At 37.4% G+C, this 21723-nt stretch overlaps 1 protein-coding gene across 5 annotated transcripts in view; it reads right to left on the bottom strand.

Annotated features, from left to right (window-relative positions):
* CRPPA (CDP-L-ribitol pyrophosphorylase A) overlaps positions 1-21723 on the bottom strand; it is a 362199-nt gene that overhangs the window by 330686 nt on the left and 9790 nt on the right. For all 5 annotated transcript variants that reach the window (XM_060020425.1, XM_060020424.1, XM_060020426.1 and 2 more), the window contains exon 2: positions 19251-19527. In XM_060020425.1, the coding sequence (XP_059876408.1) occupies positions 19251-19527 (277 nt within the window). The remainder of the gene's footprint in view (positions 1-19250; positions 19528-21723) is intronic.

Raw genomic sequence — 21723 nt, 5'->3', positions numbered from 1 at the left:
ATTTGCAGCAACATGGATGGACCTAGAGATTGTCATACTGAGTGAAGTTAAGTCAGACAGAGAAAGACAAATATAAGTGATAGTATCACTTATATGTGGAATCTAAAAATAAGGGTACAAGTGAACTTATCTACAAAACAGAAATAGAGTTACAGATGTAGAAAACAAACCTATGGTTACCAGGGGGGAGGGATAAATTGGGAGGTTGGGATTAACATACACACACTACTGTATATAAAATAGATAACTAGTAAGGACCTACCGTAGAGCACAGGGAACTCTACTCAATACTCAGTACTCTGTAATGGCCGATATGGGAAAAGAATCTAAAAAAGAGTGGATATATGTATATGTATAACTGATTCACTTTGGTGTACACCTGAAACTAACACAACATTGTAAATCAACTATACTCCAATTAAAAAAAAAAGAGCAAGCCTGACTTGTCAAGCCTAGCACCTATCAGCAGAGGTTAGAAGACAGGAAAGGAACACACATGCACATACGTCATAGTGCTTTTTAAGGAAAAAAATATAGTTCTATTACTTATAATTAACTAACTACTTACGGTTAATTCTATGCCAGACAATGACATAAAAATTTAGAAGAACATGAGACATACAAAATGTCTCCATGAAGAGCTGTGCAGACTCTCTGCAACTAGAGAAAAGCATTTTTAAAAAAACAACCATTTAAAGCCTTTGAAAATTGTACTAAGGGCATTCAATAAATTAACATTTAAGAATCTCTCTTAAACCTTGGAAAGAACAGAGTCTGTGGTACTGGAACCGTCATCTGTTTTTTTTCCTTCATTCCACAACACCCAGCTCAATGTGACTTAAGTTCCACTCAGAGTAGGTATGGCCAAAAAGAAAGGGTTCCCTCTCCCACCAGCTCCCAGTGGGAGGTGCAGAGTGCCAGCATTTCCCATCCCACTCAATTCCATGTCACAAAGGCTCAGTTACCAGCAAGTATGGCCAAGAGGTTGTAGACTCCCTTCACCCACATAGCCTCCACCCAATAGAGTCCAAGACCCACCCCAGGCATGGTAGGTAGGGAATACTGGGGCCCCGATCACACTTGGCCCAGTCACACACAGGGCAGAGGTTCTGTGCCAGGAGAGGCAAAAAGAAGATGAGTCTAATGTCTCCAGGCAGCACCCTGCTCACGAAGTAGTGGTGTCACTCAAACAACATGCCCAACTGTAGCTCCAAAGCAGTGGCATGGAGATTTTTCACAGGGAGAAAGACAGGCTCTAAGAAGAGACAGCTACTAAGCTCTCCCCAAGGGAACTTGCTTAATTGGAAGTGTGAGGAAGTTTAAGGGTAAGCACGCTCTCAAAAGAAACGGAGATCATGGTAAGCAATTAAGAGGAAGGTGAGAGCTTCATGAGAGCAAAAAGCTGAACCATAGGGAAGCTAGTTTACCAGAGACAACCAGAACAAGAGACAGCTAACAAGAATCACCCACCCACCCACCCCCAGAATCAGAGCAAACCTCCAACACCGGCTTTACAAACTACCCCTGGCTAACGGACCAGAGTTTACTTGGATCAAACTGTAGGGTACTTTATGTATTGGGCATTGTTCCGAAAAAAGAGCAGTCAGCAGGCAATGAATGGAGCTTATCAGTTGGGCGTCAAAGGCAGACAGTATAACAGAGATCGGGGAAATACAGATGAAGCGAACCCTGCTAAAACGACTGTCATTCCGTGGCGACTCAACACTTGTCTAGAACTGCACCCTCTGAAGTGACTTTAGAGGTTTTGCCCTGTACAGGAATAAGACTGTGACTTTGCTGGTCTATTTTAGTAGCCAAGAAAATAATAAGCCTAGGGTAGGTAGGTAGGAGGTAACTGGAACTGACAAAATACATTATCCAAAATATGCATTTTTCAACAACAACCAAAAAATGTAAAGACATGCATCCAAACAGGAAGGTGTGATCTATACGAAGGAAAAAAAAAAAAAAAAAGGCAGGCAACAGAATCTGCCTGTGAGAGGGCCCAAGTGTCACACTTATCAGGTAAGCCTTCAAATTAGGTATTATAAATATGTTCAAAGAAAGAAAGGATATCATGCATAAAGAAATAAAGTATGATGATCATTAGTATTATCAATATTAGGAATACCTATTTTTAAAAACTGAGTAGCAACTTTAGAATTGCAAAATAGCTAAAATGAAAAATTCACTAGAGGGGTTCAACAGTAGATTTGAACAGGAGAATAACTGAACTTCAAGTCAGATCAACAGATTACACAAAGAAAAATGAACAGAGTCACAGAGAAATGTAGGACATCATTACAGACATTTTTGTAATAGGAGTACCAGAGGAAAAATGAAGGCAAGAAAGGAGCAGAAAAAATATTCTAAAAATTATGACTGAAAATTTCCCAAGAAAAGCAATCTGCACACTCAGGGAGCTCAGTATACCCAAAGCAGAATACACACAAAGAAATTCATATCCAGACACATCATAGTAAAAACGCGAAAGCTAAAATCACAGGAAAAAAACTTGAAAGCAGCCAAAGAAAAATGTTTTATCATTAACAAGGGAACACCAATAAGATTAACAACTGAATCTAATCAGAAACAATGGAAGCCAGAAGGCAAGTGGGTGATATGGTAACTGCTCATAATAAAAACCTGTTAAAGGTTAAGTCCAGTAAAATGAGCATTTACAAACATCAGATCAAAATAAAGATTCTGAGCAAACAAGCAGAATTTGTGGCTAGCTGATTCACCCTACGAACACTGAAAATCTTTAAGCTCAAAGAAAGCAACCCTAGACAATAATTCAAATCCACATGAAAAAAGAGCACAAATCATTTTAAAAAAAATTAAAAAGTTATAAATGCCTTTTTCTCCTTTCTTATGTTAAGAGGTTTAAAAAGGAATGTATAAAATAAATATATAAGTTAATTGATCAACCTATAATATTGAAATATATATTTGACAAAAACAGCATATTGTGACAAGGAAAAGATGAGTAAAGCTGTATCACAGGAAAAAACTAACAGATGATAACTTGAATCTACAGTAACAAATGAAAACTGAAAATGGAAAACAAAAAACTTAATATGACATTCCGTATAAATACAGCTCACCTTTCTTCTCAACTTCTATAACTGGTGTAAAATAAGATGAAGTGATAACAACAATGGATTATTGGGTTTCTAACATACATGCACCTAACACTAATAGCACAAAAAGGCAGAAAAGGGAATAGACCTATTTAAGAGTAACATTTCTGTACCTCCCTAGATTTTAGTTAGCATATATCTGAATTATGTTAAGATGTATACTGTAAGCCCTAGAGTAGCCACTAAGAAAATAAAAAGTTAAAGTGAGAAAATAAACAAATTAATGTTCCATAGAAAATATTCATTTGATACGAAAGCAAGAAGTAATGAGAAAAGAGACACACACGAAACAGAAAATAAAGTGGTCAATGTATATCAATAACATTAATTTTCAGTCGATTAAACAATCCAAACTCACATTGTCAAATTGGATTAAAAACCCAACTGTATGCTGTCTGCAGGAGACACACATCTGAGACTCAAAGATCCAAATATACTGACTACAGAAGGATGAAAAAGGATACATATCAAACTAACAGCAACCTGTAAGAAAGCTGGAGTAGCTATACCAGAAAAAATCCAAAATGTTAAAGATAAACCCATCTTAAAATTTAAAAAAGGTCAATTCAACATGATATAAAAATTTATCTAACAGATCCCCAAATACATGAAGCAGAAATTGGTAGGATTTAAAGGAGAAATAAATAATCCAGCAGTTGGAGATATCAACACCCCACTTTCAATAATGAGTACAACAACTAGGCAGAAGATGACCATGGAAATAAGACTTGAAAAGCACTATAAACCAACTATATCTAACATATCTATTGAATACTCCACCAGCAAAAGTCTATGTTCTCCTCAAGTACACATGGAGAGTTCTCCAGATCAGACCATATGTTTGGCCATAAAACAAGACACAATAAATTTTAAAGGATTAAAGTCATACTAAGTATGTTCTCTGATCTTAAGAGTGAAATTAGAAAACAGTGGTGCAGCCACTATGGATCACAGTATGGAGGCTCCTCAGAAAGTTAAAGACAGAGCTACAAAATGACGCAGAGATTCTACTTCCGGTTATTTATCTGAAGCAAACAAAAACACGAACTCAAAGATACCCACCTCCATATTCACTGCAGCATTATTTACAACAGCCAAAACATGGAAACCTAAATGGCCATCTTCAGGACATGTGAAGACCTCACTGGCATTATGCTAAGTGAAATTAATCAGAAAGACAAATACTGTATGATCCCACTTACCTGGAACTTAAACAAAAGACAGAAATAGCTCATAGATACAGAGAACAGCTTGATGGGGGACATGGGTAAAATGTGTGAAGGAAGTTAAAAGGTACAAATTTCCAGTTATGAAATACATCATGGGGATGTAATATAGTTAATACTATATTGCATATTTGAAAGTTGCTGACAGAATAGATCTTAAATCTCTTCAGAAGAAATTCTGTAACTATGTATGGTGACAGATACAGACTTATTGTGGTAATTTCTCAATGTATACAAATGTTGAAACATGTTGTACACCTGAATCCAGTATGTTGTATGTCAATTATACCTCAAAATATGTTTTAGAGAAACAAAAAGAAATGTGAGAATTAAGAACATAGCAATTGGGGCTTCCCTGGTGGCGCAGTGGTTGAGAGTCCGCCTGCCGGGCTTCCCTGGTGGTGCACTGGTTAAGAAACCGCCTGCCAGGGGCTTCCCTGGTGGCGCAGTGGTTGAGAGTCCGCCTGACGATGCAGGGGACACAGGTTCGTGCCCCGCTCCGGGAAGATCCCACATGCCGCGGAGCAGCTGGGCCCGTGAACCGTGGCCGCTGAGCCTGTGCGTCCGGAGCCTGTGCTCCGCAACGAGAGAGGCCACAACAGTGAGAGGCCCGCGTACCACAAAAAAAGAAAAAGAAAAGAAACCGCCCGCCAATGCAAGGGACACGGTTTCCAGCCCTGGTCCGGGAGGATCCCACATGCCTCGGGTCAACTAGGCCCGTGCACTACTACTACTGAGCCTGCGCTCTACAGCCTGCGAGCCACAACTACTGAGCCCACAGGCCACAACTACTGAAGCCCGCATGCCTAGAGCCCGTGCTCCGCCACAAGAGAGGCCACCGCAATGAGAAGCCCGCACACCTCAGCTAAGAGTAGCCCCCGCTTGCCTCAACTAGAGAGAGCCCATGCACAGCAATGAAGACCCAAAACGCAGCCCAAAATAAATTTTAAAAAGCAAAAAACAAACAAACAAAAAAAAAACATAGCAATTGAACAACACACTAGTAAATGAATCCAAGAAGAAATCACTATGGAAATGATACTTTGAGATCAGTAACATACACAATGTAAAGTAACTGGAGAATGCAGTTAAAGCAGTCCTAAGAGAGATTTGTAGCTGTAATTGTGTATATATAAAAGGACATTTTCAAAATCAAAACCCTAACCTTCCACCTCAAGATACTGAAAAAAGAGAAAGACTTAAGCTAATGCAGGCATAATAATAAACATAAGAGCAGAAAATAGAATAGAGAAAAACCAAAACCAAAAGTTAGGTCTTTGAAAAAGTTTAAACAGTTTTTTTTCTGGTTTAGCTAAAGGTTTATAAGACTCAAATAAGTAATATCAGGAGTGAAAGTGGTGACATTTCCACTAACCTTATAGAAATAAGGAGAAAGAAAACTGCAAGCGTATTTTAACAAATTAGGTAACAGATAAAATCACATTTTTCTAGAAAGACACAACCAAAACTAATTCAAAGATAGAAAATCTGAATAGACCTTTAAGAAAATAAGGCATTTTTTAATTTCCCACGAAGAAAAGCCCAGGCCCAGATGGCTTCGCTGGTTAATTGTAATGAAAGTATTTTTTTCAATACCAGTTCCTCACACCATTTCAAAAAACATAGGAGGGAACACTTCCCAACTCACTCTTTAAGACCAATATTACCAAAACCAGAGACATCACAAAAAACCAAAATACAGATCAATACTCTGAAAGACATAAACACAAAAATCTTCAAGATAACAAGCCAAATTTGGCAACACGTAAGTAGTATTGTGCACCATGACCAAGTGGGATTTATCCCAAGAAAGCAAAATTAATTTAACATTCCAGAAAAAAATCAATGTAATACACCATATTAATAGAATAAATAACAGAAACACATGAACATCTCAATAGACTCAGAAAAATTATCTGACAATATCCAACACTTCATGAAAAAAGCATGCAACAAACTAACAGAAGAGAACTTGCTCAATCTGATCAAGGGCATCTACAAAAAAATCCACAGCTGACATCATACTTAATGGTGTGATGACTTAATGTTTTCCCTTCAACATCAGGAACAAGGACGTCCACTGTTGCCACTTTTAAGAAAAGTACTGGAAGTTCTCGTCTGGGCAGTTATGCAGGAACATCTAATAAAGGCATCCAAGAAAAGTAAACTATCTTCACTTGCAGATGACACAATCTTATACACAGATAATTCTAATGAATCCACTAAAAATACTATTAGAACTAATAAACTAGTTTAGTAAGAATGCAGAGGACAAGATTAATATATAAAAGTTAACTGTATTTCTATATATTTGCAAGGAACAATCCAAAAGTAATTCCTTTATAGTAACTTCAAAAAGAATCCTTAGGAATATATTTAACAAAAGTGCAATATATTTAAATATACTCAGTAAGTGCAAAACATTCTAAGAACTACAAAAAATTTCCACCTCTTTTCTAAGATCCAACATCTCCACATACTTACTGGCATCCATTCCTTCTCATGTAGGTCTCTATAGCAATAGTCTTCTGTCCTGCCTCAAGTTTGTATTCTTTTACTGAACTGTCTCCATTAGAGTACATGCATTTTGTGACATCTCCCATCATTAAGTCAGTCTTCCATTGATCATACATCTGCCAGTTAGTATCAGTTTAAAATAAGACTCTTTCAAACAATTGTCCATACTATACTATTCCTTATCTGTAATTTTTCTCTCCTCCTGTGTGCTCTGTAGTCTACTTTTATTACGATTTCATCTCCACAACTCCACAAAATAAATTTTTCAAGCTCACAATGACCCTCACATTGCTAAATCCAGTGGATAGCTCTTTATCTTCTTGAGGACATTTGTTCACTTGGTTTTCAGAAACCATTATCACCAAGCAAACTCTCTCATCTTCTCACACTTTAAATCCTAGATCCTTATATCCTCCTTCTAAGTGGAAAGCATTTCCAGAACTCGGACCTCAGACTTCCCTACATTCATTCCATACGTGACCTCTTCAAGTCCCAGAGTTTCAAATACTATCTTATACGAGACTTCGCAAATCTATAAATCCAGCCCAGATATTTCTCCTTAAATCTGGAGCTGTACATCCAAATACCTATTTAACAACTCCATTCAGATCAAAACACACAACCAGACTATAAATATCCAAGTTCTGGTTTCACCTATACCACACACCCCTAACTGGCTCCTCTACAGATGTTCCCATCTACAGAAACGTCTATTCTATTCTTTTAGTCGTTCTTACCAAAAACATTGAAGGTCATTGATTTCTCCTCCTCTCATATTTCCTATCCAAACCATCAGCAAGACATCAGCTTCAAAATATCCCAAATCTGCCCACTTTTCCTTGTTTCTACCGCCCCAATCTGAACCCAAGGCACCCATATTCACTCTCTCAGATCCCACACAAATCAAGAGCCATAAAGACATTAGTAATTTTGGCTATATTGAAATAAAAATGCTTGCTCATCACAAAACAGTATTTTAAAAAGAAATTTTTAAAAGGGAGATAACAGTTACAAAGCATATACTTTGCAAAGTATTTGTTTCCAGAATAACCCCAACAAACCAGTGGTTGTTTGAGAACTAGAAACAGGGGCAAAAGATGTACGTCTGCAATTCAATAAGAACACATAAAGCCAATAAATATATGAAGAATACCCAACCTACTTATAAGATGCCAATTTAAACCACAAAGAGAAAGCGCTTTCCACTATCTGGATTAGAAAAAAATAAGTCTAACAGTGTCAAGTGATGGTGAGAATGTGGGGCAACAAGCTGTTGTTAATACACTATTGGTGACTGTAAATTGATACAAATTTACAAAATAAGACAGCATCATCTGGTAAGGCTGGTAACACTCACACATCTTGACTAGAGAAATCCTTGCACATGTGCACCAGAAGACATGAGTAGCACTGTTCATGCTAGCAATGTTCATATTAGCATAAATTAAAAACAAATGTCCACTAACTGTAAACAGATAAATTGTGACATATGAAGTAGTGCTCATGAAGGAATTATAATGCACCGATTAATGTGAATACATTTCCCCCAATACACTGGGCAAAAAATATATATACAAAACAGTTAAAAATCATATGAACGTGTGAATTATACCTCAACAAAAAAATAAAATCTAACAAGTATGTTCTTTAGGGATACACGCTACAAAACTGAAGACAAGGGCAAGAAAACAAAGTTCAAAATAATGTTTATCCACCTGGGAGGAGTAAACACGATCAAGGCAGGGACAGAGTTTCACAGTGACCAGTAATGTTCTATTTATTATACCATGTGGTAGATCTGCAAGCGTCCGAAGTTCTCTCTGACTGTTTTTGGTATTTTTAAAAAGAGAATTTCTAAGATGTGTACTTATGGACCCTCATTTTGATTACTGAAAACTAACTTCAAGAGCAGAGATCATTCATTTTTGAGATGTCATTATAGGATTAGTATATTGCAGAAATTACTAGGTTCTTTCCTATGGAAGCTAAAACATCAGTTGGAAAGTAACACAACATAAAGACAATTGAAAGCACAAGGTGGCTACCAGCTTCCTAAGTCTCACTACACAAAAAGCCGAAGAAAAGAGTCACAAGTGAAAATACCTCTGCTGTCCAAGTATGGACAAAGTGAGTTGCCTCTAAAGTACAGCTACCTGAGAAGTTTATTTTATAAAATGTAATTCCCAAGTTATCAAACACACTGTTTCCATGGGAATTAGCATAATGAGCTCTGAATGGAAGCTTAACAGCTCAACACCACAGTGATTACGTGCCTCTCAGGGTAATGTATCAAATATTTCCACATATCAATGCATGGAAAACATCATAGATACAAATCATACAATACGAGTAAAGAACCCCACCTCTACTGTTTACTTTTAAAAGCAAAATTGAACAATGCTTATCATCCATCAACACAGCAGGTCCTAACATGCATCCCTCCTCAGGCATCTGCATTCAAGCTAATTATGACACTCTACAACAGAAATCCTCTGACTAGGTAATTACAATTTCAGTTAGCTGAGTTATCTTTATTCAGAGACTACTTAATGTTTACAGAATAACGTCTTCAAAGCTAATCATTGCCAATTATGAGATTTTGACTATTTCACATTTTTATAGAATACTTCCCATCTCCTTTTATGAGGAAAGAATCTATGGTTTATTCAGTATAGAAATATAGCTTTTAGAAAAATCTGTCCAAACTGTGCTATCACTACAAAGTATCCCTAAACCTGAATATGCAGCACAAAGGCATAAGGAGCCCCCGCTGTACACAAAACTTTAATTCTGGACAATTAGAGTGATAGCATTTATCTGAAACCTAATATGATCAGAGATAAACTTGGATATGTACTAAACTTTAATTCCTAGGTATACTCATCTTTCCTTAATCTACCCTTTCAAACTTCATTTTAAAGTAATTAATTGAACAGATTTGCAAGGGCAGATAGTTTCAGGTAATTAAGCAAAACAAAAGCCTTTCACATAGCAGCTTCTCTAGCATCAGAAACAGATCAAGTTTCACCTCAGACCATGGCAGTCAGGGAATAAGTAGTTCACCACCTGCCCTGGACTTAATTTAAACCTTTGTCAACATTTCCCAAGAAATAATCAGAACTCACTGTTTTCTTCCAGAACTCACTCATTCTTTAGACATAGGACTTAAATCAATACCAAACTTTCTCTTGAGTAGATAAAGGATCCATTTGGCCCAGGAAAGCTTATTACCTGACCCCCACCCAGGACTGAACTCTGACCTTCAGTATGGATCATCATGACCACAACCACCCAGAGATCAAGCAATTACTAGCCATGGTCAATTCTACTTTATGTCAAATTTCCAAATACAGAGTCAAATATCTGTTAAGTGAGTTTTTCATCTCTATTTTAAAACAATCCATTCCTAGGTATTTTATTCTTTTTGATGCAATGGTAAATGTAATTGTTTCCTTAATTTCTCTTTCTGATCTTTAGTTTTTAGTGTATAGAAATGCAATATATTTCTGTGTATTAATTTTGTATCCTGCAACTTTACTGAATTCATTGATGAGCTCACTCTGAAAACTGTAAGATACTGATGAAAGAAATCAAAGATGTCACAAAGAGATGGAAAGATATGCCATGTTCTTGGATTGGAAGAATCAATGTTGTCAAAATTACTATGCTACTCAAAGCAATCTACAGATTCAATGCAATCCCTATCAAATTACCAATGGGATTTTTTGCAGATCTAGAACAAAAAAATCTTAAAATTTGTATGGAAACACGAAAGACTCTGAATAACCAAAGCAATCATGAGAAAGAAGGACGGAGCTGGAGGAATTGGCTACTTCAGACTAAACTATAAAGCTACAATAATCACAACAGTATGGTACTGGCACAAAAACAGAAATAATAGATCAATGGAACAGGATAGAAAGCCCAAAAATAAACCCACACACCTATGGTTGTACCACTATGGAAAACAGTGTAGAGGTTCCTTAAAAAACAAAAACAGAGCTACCATATGATCCAGCAATCCCACTCCTGGGCATATATCCAGAGAAAACCATAATCCAAAAAGATACACGCACCCCAATGTTCTTTGCAGCACTATTTAGAAGAGCGAAGACATGGAAGCAACTTAAATGTCCATTGACAGATGAATGGATAAAGAAGATGTGGTACATATATACAATGGACCATTACTCAGCCATACAAAAGAATGAAATAATGCCATTTGCAGCAACATGGATGGACCTAGAGATAATCACACTAAGTGAAGTCAGACAGAGAAAGACAAATATATGATATCACTTATATGTGGAATCTAAAAAAATGATACAAATGAGCTTATTTACAAAACAGAAACCGAAAACAAACTTATGGTTACCAAAGGGGAAAAGTCGGCGGGGGGGAGGGATAAATTATGAGGTTGGGATTAACAATATACACACTATTGTATAGAAAATAGATAATCAACAAGGACCTACTGTATAGCACAGGGAACTCTACTCACTACTCTGTAATAACCTATATGGGAAAAGAATCTGAAAAATAGATATATGTATACGTATAACTGAATCACTTTGCTATACACCTGAAACTAACACAACATTGTAAATCAACTATATTCCAATATGAATTAAAAATTTAAAAATTTAAAAAAACAGTCCAGAATACATTGCAAAAAGTTATAAAACTGGGTAGTGAAAGTATATTCTTGATGCATACACACACATTAACTTCAGCAGAATTTCCAAAGCATTGTTCATCATTGCTAGTCATGCTGCACAGTCCTAAGAGATCCCACACACACCCCATGTCAAAATTTCTCATTATATAAATTCCACTGTTTCTCTTCAGATTAACAATTTTCCAACAAAAACTAATCCTGCTAACTATGCTATAGCACATGGGATAGGCACCCCCCGCAAGAATAAACAATTACCTTACCCAAAAGGTCTATCGTGCCAATGTTGAGAAACCTTGTGCCAAGCTGATATTCAAATATAGGAAGAAACAAAGTCCTGGAGCCTGCTTTCAGATACAAAAAGTCCCTGTTTTACACATTGCAAAAATCCAATACAGGAAGTATAGGAGACCTTGTTTTATGAGAAAAGATAAGATAAATCATGAACCAGTGCGGAAAAGGTCCCAGGCAGTCATAACCCTTAGGCAAATGTAAATAGGTCTGCAAAGATGTGGCAAGCAAAAAATCAGTGCCTAAACCCTAATTTCACAGAAACTTGGAGGCAAGGGTGGGGAGGGCAGGAACACAGGGATTTAGAGAGAAGAGATGAGACTACCTCAGGGAAAAGAAAAATTAAAAGCACACAAAATACATGTCCCTTATTTCCTATGGCTCACATACCACACCGTTACTCAAGTCCAGGCAGTCCAGTGCCCTGAACATTTTAGTACTATCTACTTCCCTCTCCATTTCATTTGGCTTATATAGGGTTCGTCATCACTCAGCTGCATCATTACTGCAGATCCCAACTAACTTCACTTCCCTCAAAGTCTTCCTTTAGTCAACCTACCAAACAAGGCAGACAGTCATCTTTGTAGAGTTCAAGTCTTATTATTCCCTCCTCAAAAATCAGTGGTTCCCTCTTACCTATGGATGAAATTCAAGGAAAGATATCAGGGAAGATTAATGACTTCCAATCTGCACATGATTCCATAGACACTGAAAAAGGCAAATTTAAGTGGTTCTATCTAGCTGGAAGTTGAACACAGTAGGCCTGGAATTCAGAAGTGAGAAGCCTGAGAATGAGAGAGATTTGGGACAGTGTGTCAGTGAGAGTTAAAATAGGTGCACACAAACGTGTTGCGCCCAGTGAAATAATAGTCTTAAAAAGTTACATGTTGTATGCTTCAATTTATGGATTCTGGAAAAGACAAAAATACAGGAACGGAGAACACATCAGTGGTTGACAGGGGTTAGAGGAACGAGGGTCTGAATACTAAGGGCAACAGGAGGAAATTCTTCAGAGTGTTAGAACAGTTCTGTGTCCTACCTGTGGTGGTGATTACAAGAATCTTTACAGGTGTAAACACTCAGATTGTACATTCCCCCAAAGTGCGTTTTATGGTATGTAGATTTAAACAATATTAAGTATTGTGGGCATGATTTAGATTGCTCAGAAATACTTTGTTTGGTGATAATAGTTAAAGGAACCTCATTTAAAGGATGGGAAGAAGTATCTGAAAAGTGAGTGGTCAAAAAAGTAAGAGGAATGAATAAAGTCACAGAAGCCCAGGTAGAGGCAAGAGTTCCAAGGAAGAGCTGGTTAACACTATCAAACTTAAGGCATTCTATACACACTGGTGTACTCTAAAACTCAATCCTGATGTCAGCCACCTAGAGTTAGCATAAACCCATGGTTCATAACCAGACTGCCATTACTTCAGACACCAGAGAGAAGTGGGGTTCCCCAGGCCACCGACACTTCTGACCAACTGACTCCAAATTCAAGAGGTTCCCACAACCTCTATTCAAGTTCAGTAATTCACTAGAATGACTCAGAGCTCAGGAAGAATGCTTATCACATTATGATTATATGATTATGATTACTTACATTACGTATTTATGACAAAGGATACAAATCAGACTAGATAAATAAATGAAGAGACACATGGGGTGAGATCTCAGGGGAGACCAGAACACACAGCTTCTATGGTGGCCTCCCCCCAAGCAATCAGGGAGCAGCATGTTTTCAGCACCTCTTTGTTCACCAACCAAGTAGCTCCCCACTGTGCTTCATTGTCCAGAGTTTATTGGGATTTCACTTCTTAAGCATGATTAATTAAACCATTGAGCATGTGACTGAGTTCGATCTCCAGCACCATTCCTCTCACCCCAAAAATCCAGCTGGTTCAAAGCTCCATTGGTCTTGCTGGTAACCAGCCCCTATCCTGAGTCATCTCATCTTACTAGCGTAAGCTCAAATGAGATCCAATGGGCTCATGAAAAATGAAGACCCTTGACAAATTTCAAGGACTTATTCTCCCTGCAAGGAACCAGGGACAAAAGCCAGTCAAACTCCTTGTTATACAAAAGACTAAAAATGTGTTTGATTGGGAATTGGAAAGTTACAGGTGATTTTCAGGCAGAAGAGTCAGAGGGGAAAGAGGCCAGGTTGATTGCAGTGCATTGAGCAATAAATTGGAGATGAAGAAGCAGAAGCAATAAATATAACCTGTTACTGTAAGAAGTTGATTAGGGAGAAGACGATAAAACATCCTTAGAGATGCAAAAACAGAGAGCTCAGGAAAGAAACATATGCAAGTAACTAAACTAAACGTCTTCCCTCAGGAGCAAGTCTTTAGGAGGCTGCTCTACTGATAGCATGAACTGAAAATGAGACTCTACTGGCAGTTCTTAGAGTATATGCAATAGCTTATTAATCCTTCTAAAAAGGATTCTCTCTACATCTTTATTTTTCAGTGCTCCAACATATCCCTTATAACAATGTCCTTATAACTACATCTCTTGACTTATAATTATGTGGAAATATACAAGTACTTCATACTCGTAAAGGACTCCTATTTTGCAATATGGCAGACCACATACCTTGGAAAAACCTATTACAATTTTTTTAAATGCAGAAGAATTCATAAACAGCTTCTAAAAGTAACTTTTAAAAGTGCTTTTTTAAAAAAGAACTTTAAAAGTATGACTCTCAAGAAAACTCCCTAGAACTAACATGATAGCCAGAAACCAAGGAAGTAAGATGGCAGAGATCTTTGGGTTAACAAGAGGCTTTAGTTTTAACAAATGAGAAGGAATGAGGAATTAGATCTTGAGCCTGTGCTACTTGGTTGGTGAGAACTGTAGCCCTCAAAGATACATGAGAAGCTATATACTCATTTAAAGAGTAGAGTAGAAAAAAGTGCCCTCAGTGAGGAAAGACAAAGCAAAATTGTCTGTCCTGGCTTGGGATTTGGGGCGGGGTGAGCAGGAGGGTGAGCTGGGGGTGGGAGTACTCTTCTCTGAGAAGTGGTAATGATCATCTATACTTTATACGTGTGTTAGAAATTTGTTTTAACACCACCATAGGATCTACAAAACTTCAACCCAAGAACTGACAAAAGTTGCTGCAGGTTGGAAAAGCCCTTGGGATCCCTGGCAGAGGGAACACAAATTCATGTTTCAGAAACATACCTTCGTCCCATGCCCAGAGGATTCCTGCTGATCGAGTCCTGCCAAACATGGGCTTACAATCCAAATTGCAAAGGAGGACACCAATCATCATGAGCAAAAGTGAACAGAATTGAAGAGCTGGAGAATTAAACTACCAAGAATTACTATTAGCTACAATGTATAAAATGTTTAAATATTGAAAGACAAAACAGAAAAGCAAAATAGAAAAAGACCAGTCACATTTGAAATGGACCAAACAGAACTAGAAATTGAGAATTATTACAACTGTAAAACTCCTTAAGCAAAAGATTAGAACTAAAGAATGAAATAGAAAACTGAAATTACCCGTGACGCAGTCCACGAGAACAAGTAGAAAATATTAAAGTTGAGACATGAGGACAGGATAAGGTTTATCGTATATAGATGCATATGGATAAAGAAGAAAAAAAGCTGTCAGTTGGGAAATGCGACAAGGTCAATATTCAATAAGACAATAGCTTAGGATTTTTTAGAATTGATTTTTAAAGACCATAAAATTCATAAAGGGCAAAAAATCCAAGGGAAGAAAGATTCATATATTGAAATACCAGAGACACTGCCCAAAACCTGAAAAATTCTTACATGCAACCAGACAGAAAAGGCAGATTACTTTCAAGGAATACAATTAGACTGGTTAGTAGACTTCTCAAAGGTATATTAAAGTCAGGAGACAATGGCATAATATATTTTCAAGGTACTGGGGAAAAAATAACTGTACACTTAGAATTTTATACTCTGACCAACCCTACCAAAAGTAAAAGAAATAAGAAATAAAAGAAAATAAATGAAAAGTAAAAGAAATGATAAAAGCTGCCCTACTGAAGTCATCTTGCCTCTGTGAAACCCAAGAATGGAGCATACACAGAGAAGAGAAAAGAACTGGGGTCCGGGCAACACTTTTGAGCCCCTATATGCAGACAACCTAATGTCAGCCTTAATTTTGGGGCATCTTAGTCTCTTGAAGTAGTACATCATCATTAATTTGGATTTTTTAACCAAAATGTAATGTAAGTTAAAATATCAACGTTATCTTAAGCCTGCATACCCACCAGGGGGCTGTCACAGTGTCTCATTTATTCAGGAGATGATTTATCTGAAAGGGACCTTTTTAGGTAGGGTTTGAAAAGAGGTAAGAAAACAGGACAATCAGTTGAGAGTCTATAAAACACAATTTAAAATAACAAAGGAGAATGAGTTCAAAGGACTCCCAGGCAAACAACTAACTGCCTGGTAGCTCTAAGCAAAAATCTTCACTACTTTCTTTATAGAACTTAATTCAGACCAGTTTTCTGCAATTTGACCTGAGGTTAAAACGATGCCAATACTTCCCACCAATTCAAGAACTTCAACTACTAGTAGTACATCTCAATTAGTTGTGTTTTTGTTTTTAGGATTAAAATTTAGAACAGGGTAGGAGAGGTGGCAGCAAGTAGTGCCTGAATTTTCTGAGGCTACTGGGTCACTATCCTCAACATTCTAAGGAAATGAGAATAAGCAAAATAAGTGTCCCCAATTGAAAACTGTATTGTTTAGAGCAAACCCTTCTGATTAGCGGAAACCAGCTTTTCATTGCCCTTGAGCTTTTATACAACTCTCAAAAATTATAGATAACTGATAGTAAATGGAAAAATCATTCTTGCCTATAAACGTGCCAATAGATTCTGCCCAGTGAAGGTTCAACTGGCACCCCTCGTCCCGTGGGGAAAAAAAGTTTTGTCTATTTGGGAATTAATTTCAACATTCCTTTATTCCATATAAATTTGTTCTCCTCTCAGTTGTAACATCTGTCTGGTTCCCTCATTAATGAGGGCAATAAACTCCTTAGCATGCTCCTTATAACTGCATGAAACTAATAATGATTTTACACTTATGAAAATTATCCCTTAACACCATCAAAAACAAGGCAGTATTTCTTAGACACCAAATTTCTGAAGTTTTCTTAAATTAGTTGTAAAGATTTTGCTTTAAACCAGCTTTTCAATGTATCTGGAAAGTTTCAGATTTTATTAGAACATAATTTGTTTTATTTAGAAGGCATAATGAGACTGAATCTTACAAATTATATTCTGATTAACAACTTAAGAAAATTAGAGTCTAAAAGCAATTCCGACAAATCTGCAACAAAAAACCACTGAACTGCTATACATGTTTATGTTTTATTAGTCACCTGTTAAATGATATTCTCAGCCTATTAATTGGTGCAAATTAACCTTTTGCCTTTCAGACATACTACCAAAAGAATCACTTTACAAACAATCTTAGAAATTCTCTGAATACTCAAAAAACCCAAATGTTTGATTTTCACAATGAGTTTTAAGTGCTATTTTCCCAAAAGGTAACATAGGCAAAGAGCCATAATTTATTTGTGCTATGGTATGTGCCTAGACTTTCTAACTGCCCAAATTATATAGTCTTCCCTAAGAACTTTCAAACTTGTAACGTTTTACTCAAATTCTTAAAAGTTATAAATCCTTTCTTCTTTTATTCCTCCTCATCACCCTTGCACCTGGCCACATTGTCTCTTCCACAATCTAGGAGCCTAGAAAAGAGGAAGATGTCACAAAAAACACAGGAGCCTTGAGAAAGTTTTGTGGTCACTAGTGTTCCTGAGCCATAATTTTCACTATATCAAAATACCACTTAGAAGTTATATTAAAAGTAAGAAGAATGTTTCATTTTATCTGTGGAATTCTTACATAGGTCTAAATGTAAAAGAAATTCATGTTGTAGAGAGATGAAATTAGGAGCAATTTCCTGAACGTGAAACTCCAAATACATACAGATAACTAAATAGAAATCAGGCTATCTTTCCCAGTTGAGTATTTTATAACTTCCTGGAAACCCAGATGGCTAGGAAGGCTTAGATGACTCCTTCCATTGGTCTACAATCTTTGAAACAAAATATTATCTGAGGTATTATAATTATTCTTACAGTAATACCACTTTAAATACTTAGCACTTTACTATGTAGTTAACATATATACAATTTCCAATCCTAAAAACAACCTTACAAGTTAGCATCTATATTTTTAAAAGGAAAATAAGCTCAAAGAAGTTGAGAAAGTTGAACATATTATACTACTAATAATTAGAAAAACAGAATTGGGCCTCAGTCTGTCCAACTCTACAGCCTCTTTTTTTTTTTTTTTTTTTTGGCGGTACGCGGGCCTCTCACTGTTGTGGCCTCTCCCGTTGCAGAGCACAGGCTCCGAATGCGCAGGCTCAGCGGCCATAGCTCACGGGCCCAGCCGCTCCGCGGCATGTGGGATCTTCCCGGACCGGGGCACGAACACGTGTCCCCTGCATCGGCAGGCGGACTCTCAACCACTGCGCCACCAGGGAAGCCCCTACAACCTATTTCTATTATACTATACTAAGTCTGGGCCATAAATTTTCACTAAGTCTCAAATTTAAACTGCAAACTTCAGTTTAGTATCTATTATGTCATTTACAGGATTTTACTCAGTAATTTAAAAAAACACAAATATGTTCCAAAGATTACAACAGATCTTTTGCTATCCTGTGTTTATTTTGGTGAAAGAGAAGTGAACACAGAATTCTGTCATCCTAAGATTACTCACTTTAAGGGGTGTGAAAATCTTGCCTGGCTGTTTGTGCTAAAAAAATAAACCACTTCTAAAAAATTAAAACAAAAATTGGGTGAAATGAGCCAGGTTTGTTTGGGTTTTTTTTGCTTTAAGTCACATAGCTCCTAGACTCTTACAAGATTCTTAGGCTTTTTTTTCTTTTTTTGTCATGCCGCAGCATGTGGGATCCTACTTCCCCGACCAGGGATTGAACCTGCACCCCCTGCACTGGAAGCGCGGAGTCCCAACCACTGGACTGTCAGGGAAGTCCCTCTTCAGCATTTTTAGGTAAAGGAATGAAATTAAATATGCAGCTAAGGTCCATCCATTCATATCCATACTCTAATGGCATTACTGCATTCTTCTCCAAATAGCTCATATTACATTATGATAAATGACTACCTAGCAAAAGAAATTCCAGAACAGTCTCACAATCTATAATAATATAAACTTCCTAAAACAAAATAGCATAACGTTTTGTCATCTTGCCCATTTTAATTAACTTGACATTTAAATACTGAATACAATTCCATCAAAATCCAGCACATGAATATGTGCTATAGCGTTTGCCCCTTTTATCCATTCTCAGAAGTATTTCAATACTTACCCCATGTTCCTTAGCAGCTGTGACAACTTTAAGGAGGACATCTTCCTCCACAAATGGTCTCACAGCATCATGGATAATCACTACTTCTGGCTTTGAGAGTCTACAGTTGGGCTGATCCTCTGCCAGTGCTTTTAGTCCATTGAAAATTGACCTGTGGCGGGTCACTCCAGATTCAACCAGAGAGATGCCTTTATGCTGGTACCTCTGAATAATACACTTCATTGCTTCCATGTTCTCTCCAGTTACTGCCACAACAATGTCCTTTATCCAAGATACTCTATAAGGAAAGTATGCACACATTTCGTATCAATTGATTCTTAAACAACTAAAGTTAATCTAGTAACAAAACTGAGTTACTAATTACTACTAATACATCTTCATAGGGACATTAAAAATGGAAAGCTACGAACTAAGTCAATGTTATGCATTTTAAATCATGTCTAGTAAAGGGGTTGATTAAGAATTTGAATTTCTCATACTATAGAAACATGAATATAAATAGAAGTAGTATTTTTCAACACATAGTGTGAAAGTACCTATATTGCAAAGCATAGATTAGCTATAGATATGTATCACAGATTTCTTAAGTTAAATTTAAATAATTAGTATATTCATCAGTAGACTGAGAGAAAAAATTTAAGATTATGCTTTTAAATTGCTTTTTTTCCCCAAATAATTCTCTCCGTTAAATAGGAACAACCCAAAGCACTTACGAATTCCACAAGTTCTGTCTCTTTCAAGAAATCCATTGATTTGGCAACAAAGCTGGATAGCTGAACTAAACTTTGCCTACATCAAGGTGAAATGTTTTAGCTTAAATAGGGAAATTATGCTAATTAAGTTTGTATAAGTATAAATCAGGCTCAAACAAAAGAGAAAACTCATATTTTAATGAAATATAAAATTAAAGGAATTCATCTGTTGAGTCAGATACAAAACAAAGCAATTCTTCACTGTTCTGAAACACTCTTAGACCTACTGACATACAGATGCTAACAGTCCACAGCGCTGAGTGGCAGTGGCTGCAGTAAAGTTGAGAATTCTCTTGAAGACCAGTGTTAACAGAGGCTAACATGATTATACACTCAAAGTTCCTCAGCTGATGGGCCCAAGCCAGGAAAACAGCCTCTGGCCCATGATATAAACTCTGATTAAAGGCCACTTTAAAATTTAATGGCATTCTTAGCCTCTGAGATCCTACATGTTCATGCTAGACAGTTAAGTCTTGTACTCACTTTTAAAGAGATGAAAGAAGGGTCTGAAAATTACTGAATAATGAAATTAACTATCGATAAATGAAAACCACTGGGTTGCTTCACTCAATAATTAACCATCTCCTACCTTCTGCTATTGAACAAACCCTTCCTATAACCCAAAACCCCATTCTGCCTGTGGCTACGACAGCACTACACTGAGGCACACAACCAAAACTTGAGGGCACACCCTCCTTTCATTTTAAGTCCATTCCTCTAACAAATATTTATTGAGCACTGAATAAATGATCAGAATTGAGTATACAATGGAAATAGTTACTGCTTTCACAGAGCTTACAGATAAAAAAGAGAACACCAACAACTCCAAGCTGCAATAAAGTGCTGTGAAGGAGAGGTCCAGGCTCCAGGATCGCATGCAGCACAATATCTGACCAGCACAGAGAAGGCCAAGATAATGTTCCCTAAGGAAGCAGAGTTTTCTCTTCAAGTGGCAGAAGGCAGGAAAATAGGCAAAAGGCTTTGGAGGGAGAGAGAAAGGGATGGTTTAAGCAGAGGCCGTAGCAAGGTTCTGAGAAACTAGGAGGAAATGGAGGGGAGTTCTTTAAGCACAGAGAAGAGCCCATGAAGAGGCTGGAGGACCAGACAAGTGATGGGCTGGGCTAGGCCATGGAGACCTCCAAGGCCATATTAGGGGTTCTAGTCTTTAATCTGAAAAAATAGGAATCTAGGGCTTCCCCTGGTGGCGCAGTGGTTGAGAGTCCGCCTGCCGATGCAGGGGACACGGGTTCATGCCCTGGTCCGGGAAGATTCCACATGCCGTGGAACAGCTGGGCCCGTGAGCCATGGCCGCTGAGCCTGCGCGTCCGGAGCCTGTGCTCCGCAACGGGAGAGGCCACAGCACGGAGAGGCCCGCGTACCGCAAAAAAAATAAATAAATAAAAGGAATCTAGAGAAAAGCTTTATGCAGGACATTTACACTCAAATTAATACTCACCTCCCCCAGTATTCTACGCTGTTCAATGACATAAGGGGAAGTGTGGTAGGCAGAATAATAACCCCCAAATGATGTCCATCACCTAATTCCCAAAACCTGTGAATATGTATGTAACCCTACCCATCAAAAGAATTTTCTATATATAATTAAGTTAAGGATCTTGAGTTGGAGATCTTGAGTTGGAACTGGGTCGGTCCAATATAATCACAAGAGCCCTTAACAGTGAAAGAAAAGCAAGTGAGTCGAGGGGGAAGAGTGGTAACAA

This window comes from Delphinus delphis, chromosome 9 (genome assembly GCF_949987515.2).
Source record: "Delphinus delphis chromosome 9, mDelDel1.2, whole genome shotgun sequence".
NCBI classification, from domain to species: Eukaryota; Metazoa; Chordata; class Mammalia; order Artiodactyla; family Delphinidae; genus Delphinus; species Delphinus delphis.
The sequence above is the reverse complement of the archived record's forward strand: the minus strand, read 5'-3'. Positions and strand labels throughout refer to the sequence as shown.